At 35.2% G+C, this 13,940-nt stretch overlaps 1 protein-coding gene across 2 annotated transcripts in view; it reads left to right on the forward strand.

Annotated features, from left to right (window-relative positions):
* The window catches only part of CAPN7 (calpain 7), a 40,603-nt gene that overhangs the window by 17,263 nt on the left and 9,400 nt on the right, over nt 1-13,940 (forward strand). Inside the window, exons 8-16 of one of the 2 annotated variants that reach the window (XM_036092518.2) lie at nt 326-411; nt 1,630-1,723; nt 3,180-3,326; nt 4,531-4,637; nt 5,535-5,655; nt 10,317-10,461; nt 10,589-10,688; nt 10,985-11,120; nt 11,635-11,710. In XM_036092518.2, the coding sequence (XP_035948411.1) occupies nt 326-411; nt 1,630-1,723; nt 3,180-3,326; nt 4,531-4,637; nt 5,535-5,655; nt 10,317-10,461; nt 10,589-10,688; nt 10,985-11,120; nt 11,635-11,710 (1,012 nt within the window). The remainder of the gene's footprint in view (nt 1-325; nt 412-1,629; nt 1,724-3,179; nt 3,327-4,530; nt 4,638-5,534; nt 5,656-10,316; nt 10,462-10,588; nt 10,689-10,984; nt 11,121-11,634; nt 11,711-13,940) is intronic. The other variant, XM_036092519.2, reaches the window with a different exon arrangement.

A 13,940-nucleotide genomic window follows, 5' to 3' on the forward strand; every position in this document is an offset into this window, starting at 1 on the left:
TATAATAATATACTTTAAAAAAGGCCTTTAAATTATCATTAAAAACTTGTGGGTTCAGTAAGTATGCTTTTATCCTGTAAGAAATGTATCATCCGTATTTATTCTGAATTAACTTTATTGAAATGTTTTAATCAATTTTTCTAGGATTTGTTTGAAGAAAATATGTATGAGTTGGCAGTATAGAATTTCTGTTTATTATTTTGGTATTCAGCAACAGTTAACTCAGTCTAAAAAGTTGGCTGCGTAGGTGTAGTGCTTAAATATTGTGTAATGTTGAAATTACATTAATGAATTAGTTAATATGTTAATAAATTCTTATTAACAGACAATAGTATCTGATTGTTCCTTTGTGGCATCACTGGCTATCAGTGCAGCTTATGAAAGACGATTTAATAAGAAGTTGATTACCAGGTAAAATTTTGTATTTGTCCCTTTAGCCCTTTTCATATAATTATCTCTTGACTAGAAATTAACAGCTTAGGTCTCATCTGCGTAGAAAGTGAAGAAGCCATATTACTTAGAATATTGTGGCCCTATATGTTAAACAGATGATTTGTGAATGTGGAAAGATTTCCTAAAATAGTCTAAGAACGTATGCACATGTATTAATATATATGAAATTGGTATGTTTTGAAATAAAATTGGTCAAAGTAAAATCATACTTATAGTATATGGTAGCCACTAGCCACATGTGGATATTGTATACTTGAAGAGGGCTAGTCTGAATCAAAATGGGCTGTAAGTGTAAAATGCATCAGATTTTGAAAACTAAGTACAAAAAAATACAAAATTGGAAGATATCTCAAATTTTTATAGTGATTACACATTGAAATATGATTTTGGATAAGTTCGGTTAAATAAAGTATATTAAAATCTCACCTTTTTAACTTTTAATATGGCAACTGGAAAATATAAAATATTTCTTGCGGCTAGAACTGCTTTAGAATGTACCGAAATGTTACTGAAATAGCTTTTCTCTCAATTTTTTAAAGTTTTATTACTAAAGATCATTCATTGTAAAAATTAAGCATTATAATTTTTCAAGCATCTTTTCCTGAGTGGTTTTTGTGTAAGTCCTGAGATTACAAAGGTAAATTAAACGCAGACCTTAGTTTCAAGCTATTTGCCATCTTGGATAAATAGATCATATAAGTAAATAATACGTAGTGTAAAAGAAAATTGATACTGATAACAAATGTTTTATTAGATAATTTTGTGTAACTTCATCAGAATTGTGTTAACATTATCTCTGTCAGAGTTGTAGTTAGTTGCTTTAGTTCTTGTTAATTGAAATGGTCTCTTCTTGAACCAGTGAGAGAAGATTATTTCAAATGGCATAAAATATATCCGCTTAATAGAAAATTTATTATATAATTTAAAACTTAGTATTTTTCAGAGTATTGTGAAATTTATGCCCTGTTCTATGATCTCATATTTTCTTTATATTAAATAAGCACTTTGATTAGGGTGAAATTCTTTTCCTAGGCCTATCATAGAAAAATATTCTCATGTTTATTTTTATAAAATTGCCAAGACAATAGCATATGTCTAAATAAAATATAATATCCTGCATAGTAGTTTATATTGAATATTAATTTGGTATTTCAATATTTATTTTCCTTACAAAAGCATAATTTACCCTCAGAATAAGGATGGTGAGCCAGAATACAATCCATGTGGAAAGTATATGGTAAAACTTCACCTCAATGGTGTCCCAAGAAAGGTGAATAATATCTCTCCCCACCCCAACCCCTTCTCTCTCTCTCTCTTCCCCACCTTTGAATATTGAATAGAATCATTAAGAAATGTTATTTGTGTAAACATTTAAAAAGATTTTGAGTCTGGTGTTATGCATATTGCTACCAATAACATCATATGTTAGTAATTAAAAATAAAAATTAAGAAAGTTTTTAAAAATGGCTTTGGGAAATTTATAGAAAGTTTCAAAAAGTAACATTGAGCTAATGATTACTAATGCTTAAACTTTAATCTGTTAACTCTTAATTGATTAAAAGGAAAAGGAAATCGGGCAAACAATCTATTAGGTCACAACAGTTTATATGTATTCATAACCTCACACCTAAGAAGCCTTTAAAATTATGTTTTCCTTTGTGAAATATATATAGTCTGAAATTACACTGCTTTCTTTAAGAACTATGACTTGTGTAATGGCCTGGCATTGTTGGGATTCTCTAGCTCTTGTCTACTCAGAGGTCCATGGATCAACATTAGCATTTACCGAGAATTTGTTAGAATTGCGAAATTTTAGGCCTTACCCTGAGCCTACTGAATCAGAATCTGCATTTAAACAAATTCCTGATGCTTTCAGTCTGAGAAGTTGCTCAGTGGCTCAGTAATACTCAAATTTTGGTTATGTATAAAATCACGTGGAGGGCTTAAAACACAAATTCCTGCCCTGCACCGCCCCCCCCCCCAGAGTTTCCGGTTCAGAATTTGTGGGGTGGGGCCATGATTTGCATTTCTAACAAGTTCCCAGATAATGCTGGTTCTGCTAAGAAAACCCTTTGAGAACCGCTGCTCTAGCTGATTACTTAAAAATTAAGCAAAATCATTGAGAATGGTTTTTCTGAACTGTAGTCTTTAAATAACCCCTTGTTTAAAGAATCTTTGAAAATGTAGTTGCATGATCCTCCTAATAGTGTTAGATCAGAATTTTTCCTATTCTCATTTCCCAGATCACTTTATAAATGTGACTCAGAAACTGTGTTGTGGTGATCACTTCCTCTATTACTTAAATATATCTTTTGGCCATAATGTTCTGCTTTTACAACTGTACATAACATGAGTCTTTTTGCAGGTTTAGGTTAAAATTACCTGTAGTAATATTGTTATTTACCTTAATAGTGAGGCCCTTTTATAATTATTTTCAATATAATGTACATTTCTAGAATCTGTAATAATTTTGATGAGTATAGGTCCATTTAACCAGTTGGCTCAAGGTTATCAGGTGACAGGGAGATGAGCCTATAAAATGGAATAAAGACATTGTATAATATTTTATAATTGATCAGATTCTAGAAATATGAAGCTGTCATTACCTTAATAATAGGCATATTGTGCCTTTTATTTCATCTGTATGAAAGGTATTTTTTTCCTTGATAGGAAGGATTTTAAGATATTTTGTACCACGTAAGGTAATTAATGTTCTCTTTCTCCAGGTGATAATTGATGATCAATTACCTGTTGATCATAAGGGAGAATTGCTCTGTTCTTATTCTAACAACAAAAGTGAATTATGGGTTTCTCTCATAGAAAAAGCATATATGAAGGTCATGGGAGGATATGATTTCCCAGGATCCAATTCGGTAAGTATCAGGATGATCCAGATACAGACTTATGCTATCTAATATGACTATTTTAAATTTGAGAGATTATAGATGATATTTTTGTTTAAAGGAAAATAAAACAGGAGTATGAACCCCTGAAAAATGTTGATTGGTCACCTTGTTAAGGAAAACTGTATTTTTTTTTTACAAGGATAGTGCATTGTAAAGGATTCAGGGAAGCCTAAAATGTATGTCTGCTGTCATGCTGAGATACAAGACCAGTTAGGTACAGTGTACCTTTCCAAAGAGGTCTCTTCAAATCAAAGGAATGTGTCCTATTGTCATCCTTATGTATGTTTTTTGATTTGTAAATTCAGGTTCAAGGAGTTTGTTTTTTAGTTTTTCCCAATCTTAACACTGCTTAACCTACAAAATCGACGTGTGTACCAGTGTCCTTTAGTTGGATGAGGTAGACTGGGCTTATGCCAGAAATTAGATTAGTATAACTTTGAATTTTGACAGTAACCAGCCTTTGGCCTTAGAAAAGGTATGTAGCCATTCTTAGCCTCTTTGCTTGTCTGTAAGATGAGGATAATACCCACCTCTCAGAGTTGTAAAGATTAAATGAAGTAATGTGTGCAAGTCGTCCATGGTTCATAGCTGGTTAGTTTTCCCGCCTAGTACCAGGCCTCCTTCGCTCTTCTGGTTCTTATAATGTTAGACAAAGAATGTATAGGTCATGGTTAAATGCAGTAGGATATTAAAATTTCTTCCTGGCCTACATGCTCAATTGTTCTGTTCCTCAAATATTTTTATAGTTTAGTTTCTAATTCAGTGCCTTTTAATTTACCTAGTACAGTATAGAGAGAGAAGGAATGAGAATATCTGTAAGACTTTAGAAAAGTGGCTGTCCTAAGAACTCACTAAATGGTGAATGACTGTCATCATCATTATTAAAGCAGCTTTTATCTATAACATGTTTTGAGTTTTCATCATATTTACCGGTAAAACAATTGTTGCATTCAGGAAAAACAACGGAGATTATAAGGAATAGATAAACTTGTGCTCAAATCCAGGTGGGAATTTGAATTTAAAATGAAATCTATTACTGGTCGAAAACAGCTTACTACCTTGTGATTTATTCTATCATTACATCAAATCAATGAGATTTAATAGCTACCATGTGGATTCATTAAAGAGCTCGAAAACAACATTGACAGTCCTGAAAATGTGTTTGTTGCAGAATATTGATCTTCATGCACTGACTGGGTGGATACCAGAAAGGATAGCTATGCATTCAGATAGCCAAACTTTCAGTAAGGATAATTCTTTCAGAATGCTTTATCAAAGGTAAACATTCTCTCTCTCTCTCTCTCTCTCTCTCTTTTTGGTAGTAAAAGAGGCTATTTTTTAAAATTCATGCCTATTTAGAAGAGAAATTGCAAAGGCTGCGTTTTTAGTTATTTAGAGAAATTCTGGTTTCATTTATTTTGTTTTCGTATAAGTAATCTCTACGCCCAACATGGGGCTCAAACTCCATGACCCCCACGTGCTCCACCCACTTAGTCAGCTAGGCACCCCCAGGAAATTGTGTTTTTAAAATGGACTTCACTTTATGTACTTGCTACAGCCGGCCCTCAGTTATCCTCACTGATTGTTACAGTTAATCCAGATTATAAACTAAAACATTGGAATCGGAATATGTCATATGGACAAATGGTTTTATATTTCCGAAGTACTTAACCAATTTGAGGGAAGGTGGAAAAAGAGAAGTCTGAGAATATAAAGAGGAAGGTAGCTTTTAAGCCTTAAATGAATAATCCACAGGTAGAGATGGGAAAATTGTGCAATAATACACATTCAGTAGTGAAACTAGAAAATTTCAGTATATGTGCTGCTGAAGCGAGCACGTGAAACTAGAAAATTTCAAAGATTAAAATGTGTTTGACATCTTCACCTTTATTTGTAAATCATTTGAAAACTTAGCATTTGCTTTCCTTCATTGGTAAGTTTCTACCTGATTATCTAAAACTGGAGGAGGGTGGGGCAGTGTGATAATTTATCTGATGCATTGTGAAACAGAAATATACCTTGTTCTTTGAGGAGTTTTGGGAATAGCCCATTTTAGAAAAGTTGTCAAATTTGTGGAAATTCTCATATAAACTCTTTAGACTAAAGGAAAGATAGTGTGATCTGATGGTATAAACGTGTTTTCTTTTAATTATTTGTCTGTTGGGGTCATTCCAGGTTTCACAAAGGGGATGTCCTCATCACTGCATCAACTGGAATGATGACTGAAGCTGAAGGAGAGAAGTGGGGTCTGGTTCCCACACATGCATATGCTGTTTTGGATATTAGAGAGTTAAAGGTTTTGCTTTACGTTTTTTTCTTCTTTCTCATATCTGATAGTAAGACATTCCAAGGATCCCAAATAGTATAATAGACCTTTTTTTTTTTTTTTAATTTTAATTTTAGGTGCAGTATTGGTTTCTGGAGTAGAATTCAGTGATTCATCACTTACATAAAATACCCAGTGCTCATCAGTAGTGTAATAGACTAGAATACTGACAAGTCAAGTTTTAGATGAAGTTTTAAAAATCATTCTACCTATTACATTAAATAATGTGACCTCAACCATTGGAAATTATGAAATAAAAAGATGGGAAATGTAATGACAGTGATGTGCAGATATTGATGACAAAACAGAAATGCCTTTTGCCTCTTTTTCGTAAAAGTAAAGGGTTGAGGTAAACACACAGCCCTCAAGGTTCTGGGCTATTTGCTGGTGTTGGGGACAATCATAGCGTTAGGCTCTAGAGCATGGTAGACATTCAGTAAATATTTATGAAAGGACAAAAAATAAGAGAATATCTGTGAATAAGAAACATGCCAATGGATTTGCAAATGTTTCTCTTCCTAGCAGCCCTCACATGGTCTCAGACATTTCAGACTCTCTGGTCAGGTGTTGGAATGGTTGACTTCATTACTTCTCAGGTTATTGATTAGCTCTTTTTAACTGAAAAATAGATCTGTTCTATGGATTAGAAAATACAGAGATTGTTACGGGAGGATTCTTTTTCTCTAATGATATAGAGTACCTAAGCTGTATAGTCACTGGAAAGTTTAACTAGCCACATGTTCCAGTTTCCCCTGCTTAAACTTACAGAAGGAAGTAGTGATCAATCAGCAATGATAGTGTTCCACTGTGTATTAGATTGATTTTCTTATATGGCACATAGAATTATATGAATTATGAAGGCAGTAGGGACCTGCTGCAACATCAATTTATATGTCTCAAGGCTTTCTAAATCAGCCACTATTGTATCCCTAACCATTGTGTATAGAATAGGGTGTGCCTTTAAAAGTAGTATAAAAATTGATTACTTAAAGCAAAAAAATAAAAACATGTAAAATTGAATAAGCTGAGAGATTTGTTTGTTTTAGAAATGTAATTTTCCACAAACATGAGTCAAAGCATTGGCCATAACAGTTGCTGTTATTTAGTACTATGTGTATGTTATTTTATTTTTAAAACATCCTGGTAGGTGCCAGGATGCCTGGGTGGCTCAGTTGGTTAAGCGTCTGCCTTCGGCTCAGGTCATGATCCCAGGGTCCTGGGATTGAGTCCCACATCAGGCTCCTTGCTCAGCGGGGAGTCTACTTGTCCCTCTGCCTGCCACTCCCCCTGCTTGTGCTCACTCTCTCTTTGTCTCTGTCTCTCTGACAAGTAAATAAAATCTTAGAAAAAAAAAAAATGTTAATTAAAAACTATCCTGGTAGGTGATCAACAGTGAGTTAATAGCAAGATAATTAAATTTAGATAATGAAAGTCAGTATAAAAGTAAGCTTGAATTTGAGGAAATTTTCTGTGAAGATTGTATCATTTACTTTGAATAATGCTATTTGTTCTGATGTTCAGAGGAAACAAGACAAATAACATGTTTATGAGAGAAATAGGCACCTGTGGTTTGACCTAAAAACAAAACATTTAAAAATTTGCTGAATGTCAGTAAATTAAGAATTTTAAATAACAGCCATTTTAGTTAAAAATCAGAAAGCACTATTTACGTAGTTTTAATTCTACATGGGAGTTACTCTGTAGAGATGAAGGCATTTTAGAGCATGTATAGTTGAAGTAAACTGTGACCCCGAGACAGGTTTCTTCACTGTGGTGTAATGCTCTCTGTTCATATGTATGCTTTATGTTCCTATCTTAATTCCGTGCAAGTCACTGAAGCAGCATTATCCAGCTTGAGAAGACATCTCACATTGTGGAGCTGACCCCAGTTTCCTTTTGCTTACACGAACTCTGTAGTCAGGGTTGATCTTTATCTAAAGGCTTCTTCATGTGTTAAAATTTATAAGGGTTTTCACCAGTATCTTTGATTAGTTATATACTTGATGAGTTCCCTGTGTTCATCATTGTTTTCTTAAAGATTTTATTTATTTTGAGAGAGAGAGCATGAGCGAGGGGGAAGGGCAAAGGGAGAGGGAGAAGCAGGTTTGCAGGCTCTCTGCTGAGCAGGGAGCTCGATGGCTGTGGGGCTCAATCCCAGGACCCCGGGATCACGATCTGAGCCGAAAGCAGACGCTTAACCGACTGAGCCACCCAGGTGCCCCTGGGTTCATTTTTTATCTTATTTTTGCTGTCTGTATTTTGAGAGAGTTCCTTAGTTCTGACTTGAATTTAAAAATATTTCCAAAAATATTTATCTTATTTAGGCATTTATCTCTAGAACCTCTTTGTGCAGATAGACCTAATCTTAGACTAAAGGTACTGCCAATCTTCTACATTTGTGAATTTCTTCACTTAATAAGATTTTATTAATACTTATGTGAAGGGCGCCTGGGTGGCTCAGTTGGTTGAGCGACTGCCTTCGGCTCAGGTCATGATCCTGGAGTCCCTGGATCGAGTCCCGCATGGGGCTCCCTGCTCAGCAGGGAGTCTGTTTCTCCCTCTGACCCTCCCCCCTCTCATGTGCTCTCTGTCATTCTCTCTCTCTCAAATAAATAAATAAAATCTTTAAAAAAAAAAAAAAAAAAAAAAAAATACTTATGTGAAAATGTTATCCTTTTTGTTTGCCTCTAACCACCTTGAGTATTCTAAGATCTTCACTTTTAGTCTCAGCAGTCCTTTTGGGTCATTTTGTTGTCTCCTCCTTGAGGTTATATTCCATAGTCTGTTGTGAAGCTACATCTGAGTTTCAAGCTGTTGTCTCTAAGTCCAGCAAGTCTTACCAAGGGATTTCTGAATCTATTCAAGTCTTTTCATTTGCTGCCACTTGGAAATAACTTTGAAAATGGGATGTTTCATCATAAACCAGATCCTTTTTCAGTCTAACATTTCTTCCCCTATTCAGGGCCTCTGAATTACAGGCTCTCTATCCAAACAAAATCTACAGCTCCTTCTTAGTGTCCTTAAATGTCAGTGATGCCTGGGACCTGCCCCAAAAGAGCTTAGCAATTTTCTCTCCTTTATAGTCCTTCTTTAAGAAGTGTTAGAGTTCTGAAATAAGGCAGATTTCCTGCTTATGTAGAGCTAGGTTTTATGAAAAAAAATTATAATAATAGAGTTAAATATCTGTGTGGCAGGGGTAGGAGTGGACAAGTGGTAAGAAGAAATTGAAAAAAGGAATTTGAAGATTCCTGAGAGGAATGAGTCGTATGTCCAGAAATCACATCTTTCCCAGGCCATGATTTGCCACATTTAAAATAGCCGAGGAATGTGTCTTTCAAAAATGACCCCCAAACAGTTTGACATCATTAGAAAATGAATACAGTTTCCTAACTTGACTGCTTGAGATAAGACAAGTACTCTTTTGGATTTACAAGCTCTTTCGATTTTCTGAGTCTGAGTAATGAGTTCTATAGACACACCCAGTATTTGTTGAGCACTTATTAACCTTAACACTCTGTTTTATAAACTCAATGGAGACTTCTGAAAAAGGACAGTAGTGTTAACATTTCAAGGAGTTTACAATCTCATTGGGGAGACAAGACTCATACATTTGCACAAGTAGGAAATAAGATAGGATATTATTTGTTTTGAACTAAAGTAATACGGAATGTTAGCACTATAAAGTTTAGAGAAGAGGTAGTAATTAAAAGAAGACAATTACTAATTGCTAAATATTTTGCACATGTTACTTCATTTAATCTTCACAACAGTGTTCTAGGAGACATTATAATCTTCATTTTATGTGTGAGTAAACAAATGATCAGAGAGTAAATGACCCACCCAAGGTCCATAAAGCTAATTAATAGTAGAGCTGGCATTTGGTCACATTTCATTTCTGACTCTAAAGTCCATGTTCTGTTTCTCTTCTCAACTGCTTCAGTCTTCACTGAGAGAGAGTGGAGCAAAGAGCTAAGGAGGATCTGAAAGGATCTGAAGGGAGGAGGGTGCTTACAAGGGATCAGAGAGGGCTTTCCAGGAAAGGGGGACAGCATGGGTAAATGCCTTTAGAGGTAAAACTGAATAAGGATTATTTGTGGGGATGATGAGAGAAAAGACTAAATTAGAGCGAAAGATATATGCGGTATGAGTACTGGAAAATAAAGTGGGGCCAGAGCAGAGTAGGCTTTGAAAGGATGGGAAATTCTTGATGCTCTAAGGCAGCACTGTCCAAAAGAACTTCCTGCTGTGATGGAAATGTTCCGTATCTGTGCTGTGCTGTGCATTAGCTACTAGCTATACGTGGTCCTTGAACACTTGAAATGTTGCTAGTGTGACTAAGGAACTGATTTTTAATTTTTTATTTTAAAAAATTTTAATTTTAATTATCATCTGTGGGTAGTGACTACCATATGGACAGCATAGCTCTTGGGAATAGGTAGGCATTTAGTTTTTGATCAGATATGTGACCTAGTGAAAATGTTGATTAAAGAATATTGTAAGTTGACTTGGAAGGAAAAGTATTGATCAGTATTCAAAATGCATCCTCTCTTAGAAAATGCATGATATAACTAATAAAAATTTGGTAAAACTGTTTTTGCAACTTCATCTCCTGTTTTTTTTTTTTTAAATAGGGGCTGCGATTTATCCAACTGAAAAATCCTTGGAGTCATTTACGTTGGAAAGGAAGATACAGTGAAAATGATGTAAAAAACTGGACCCCAGAGTTACAAAAATATTTAAACTTTGATCCTCGAACAGCTCAGAAGATAGACAATGGTAAATATATCTTTTTAATTTTGGTATCATTCGATCTTTAAATAACATAATAATATGAAATGTATTAACTGACTGAAGTCATTTGTCATTAAGATATTTTATAGATTAACGGACATCTAATTTTCAGGAATATTTTGGATTTCATGGGATGATCTCTGCCAGTATTATGATGTGATTTATTTGAGTTGGAATCCAGGTCTTTTTAAAGAATCAACATGTATTCACAGGTAACTTTTTGCATATTTCAGAATATGCTTTATAGTAGTCTCCACTTTTTTCATGTAAAATATAAGGATTAATTTATGACGACTAGCATTCTTTTTGTCATGCCCACAGATGACTGCCATGTAATAGTTATTTTGTTTATATGCTATTCTGGTTATGCCAGAAATTTTTTAAGCAATAAAACAGAAATCCTGATAACTTAGTTATATTAGAAACACAAAACTTTTAAAAATGGTCTTCTATTTTAGCTCAATGAGAAACTTAATTATTGCTTTCTTTGTTGACTTTTATCTTTTAGTACTTGGGATGCTAAGCAAGGACCTGTGAAAGATGCCTATAGCCTGGCCAACAACCCCCAGTACAAACTGGAGGTGCAGTGTCCACAAGGGGGCGCTGCAGTTTGGGTTTTGCTTAGTAGACACATAACAGACAAGGTACTGATCTCTTCTATATCCCATACAGAAACTTTAAAAAATAGTTAGACCATTGTGAAGAAGATATGTAAGTTGGTCACCAGCCTGTTTCATTTATGCAGGTGGCTTGAAGATAGTTTTGTATTACATAAATGAGTATTTTCCTCTAAGGAAATTTATATACTTAAAATCTTGAAGAAAAATGTGAATTTATGCTTGTCAGGGTTTTGAGCTTGATTATGTATGCTTTAGGTCTTAAGAAATATTAACATTAAAATACTCTGAAGGGGGTTTGGAGATGTTAAATCATTAGGCCTGATTCTGTAAAGCATAACCATAATCTTAATAGCCTCAGAGTCTTACTTAATATATTATTTTATACAATGTGGTCATCCATTGAAATGAATTTAATTCAGAAAAGCGGTTTTTATAGTACTAAGTAGCTGAAATGCTCTTAAAATTAGCATTTTTTTCCCCTACTTAAGAGCATTTTGGGCCCATTTTCCTAACTACATTGGATTCTTTGTACTTTCAGGATGATTTTGCAAATAATCGAGAATTTATCACAATGGTTGTATACAAGACTGATGGGAAAAAAGTTTATTACCCAGGTATGTTTAGTATACATTCAAACAAACATTAAAATTTTATTTGCCTGATTAAAATGACAAGCTTTATGTAGATATATGCAGAAGTAATGCTGATAGACTAATAAAAAAACCATTCGAACAGACGTGCTAGTATTTATGCTACTTTTGTGTTGTTTTGATTTGTTTTTAATTTAGAGACCTCAGGAATTTGGGATTCCTATATTCTTGCATATTGCCGTCAGAATTTTATTTCTAAAACTTAAATCCTTTTTCTCTCATCAAAAATTCTGTGGTTTTCTGTGGACTCCTGGATAAATTCTAAGCTCTCTGGCATGGTTTGTAAGACTTTTGATATTCTGACCTTAACCTTCCTGTTGCCTTTTATCTCAGGCCCCAGCTTTTCATATTACCCTCAGTGAGGTACTGACTACTGAACACACCATGCCCTTGCTTCCCCTCTTTTCATACAGTTTCTTCTCCCAAGTATTTCTCTCCTCCCTGTCTTCTACCCACTTACTCCTCTTACCCTATTCTGTGTAATGAACATGGTTAAGATCCAGCTTATATGTTATTTCCTCTGTGATAACCTTTCTGCCAGGCAAAGTGAATCTTTCCCTCTGCAGGGCTCCTGAGGCATTTAACAAACTATATTGAAATCACTTTGCTTTCACATTAAAAAAAAAAAAAAAAGTTTATCATATATTAAGCGATAGGAACTGTTAGTTTATGTTCTTGTTGGAGAGACAGAAATAAGAAAAATACCAGGTAGTGATGTGTGTGTAAAGAAGTAAGTGAAGTCATGTGTTTGTGACTGATGGGTTGCTTTGGTTGGGTGGCCATGGAAGGCCTCTTTGAGAAGGGATAAGAGGAACTCTGAATGACAAAAAGGAACCAGTCCTGCAAAGAAATAGAGGGAAAAGCATTACAGGCAGAGGGAACAACAAGTGCAAGGACTCTAAAATGAGAAAAAAGAGTATTTCTTAGAAACAGAAAAAAGGCCAGTAGGCCTGGGGTGGTATGGTATCAAGAGGTCAGAAGGTATGCAGGCTCAGATTACATGATGTCCTGTAAGCCACCCCAGGGTTTGGATTTTGTTCTAAGTGTGACAGGAAATCTTTAGAGAGCCTTGATCAGGAAAATGACATGATACAAATTTTTTTTTAAAGACCATTCTTTGGGGCGCTTGGGTGGCTTGGTTGGTTGAGCGACTGCCTTCGGCTCAGGTCATGATCCTGGAGTCCCAGGATCGAGTCCCGCATCGGGCTCCCTGCTCGGCAGGGGGTCTGCTTCTCCCTCTGACCCTACCCCCTCATGTGCTTTCTCTCTCTCTCTATCTCTCTCTCTCATTCTCTCTCTCTCAAATAAATAAATCTTTAAAAAAAAAAAACCATTCTTTGTAGAATTATATTGGCAGGGGCAAAATATGGAAGAGAACCAAATCAGTGATTTTGAGAAAGAACTTAGCATAGTAGGAGTGGAGTGGAGTTGAGGAAGAGTGGGCACATTTGGGTTTCAGTAGGATTGTCAGGACCTGAGTTGATGTAGGGGGCAAAGAGGGATCAAGGATGATTTCTGTCTTTTTGGCTTGCTTCATAAAAAGCTGCTTAACATTTAATGAGATGGGTAACAGTTGGCGGGGGGAGCAGTTTTGTTGTGGAGTAAAAGCACAAAGTTAATTTTTGGTTTTGTTAGTTATTTAAAATACCTATTAGATATCCAAGTGTAGAAACCAAGGAAACAATTGGGTTTTTGGGTAGAGCTCTGAGATGTGGTTAGGATTATAGATACAAATTGAAGAATCAGGGGCATATAGATGCCTTTTGAAGATAGGACTGTATATACTGCTGGTGGAGAGAGTTGTAGGTACAGAGATGAACACCCGGAAACTGACCCTTGGATTCAGACATCTTAAGGTTGAGCAGAGGAAAGTTACTGCAGAAAAATTAGAACAGAGTACCTGAGGAAATAGAGTAAGATTTACACGACCCAAGGGAAGACAGTGTTTCATGAGGGAAAGAGTGGGCAGCTGCATCTGTTGCTATTTTAGAGGTAAGATTAGGTTAGAGAAGAAACAGTTGGATTTAGTATCCTGCAGTCATTGTTGACCTTAACAAGAACAGAGTTGGTGGAGAGGTGGGCTTAGAAGCCCAGTTGGATTGGATTGAGGAAAGACTGGGAGGTAAGGAAGCAGTTATTGACAGTTCTTTCAAGAAGGCTGTGCAAAGAAAGTGGTTTCGTTAAGTCTTGTTTT

The sequence above is a fragment of the Halichoerus grypus genome, chromosome 1 (assembly GCF_964656455.1).
Source record: "Halichoerus grypus chromosome 1, mHalGry1.hap1.1, whole genome shotgun sequence".
NCBI lineage: Eukaryota > Metazoa > Chordata > Mammalia > Carnivora > Phocidae > Halichoerus > Halichoerus grypus.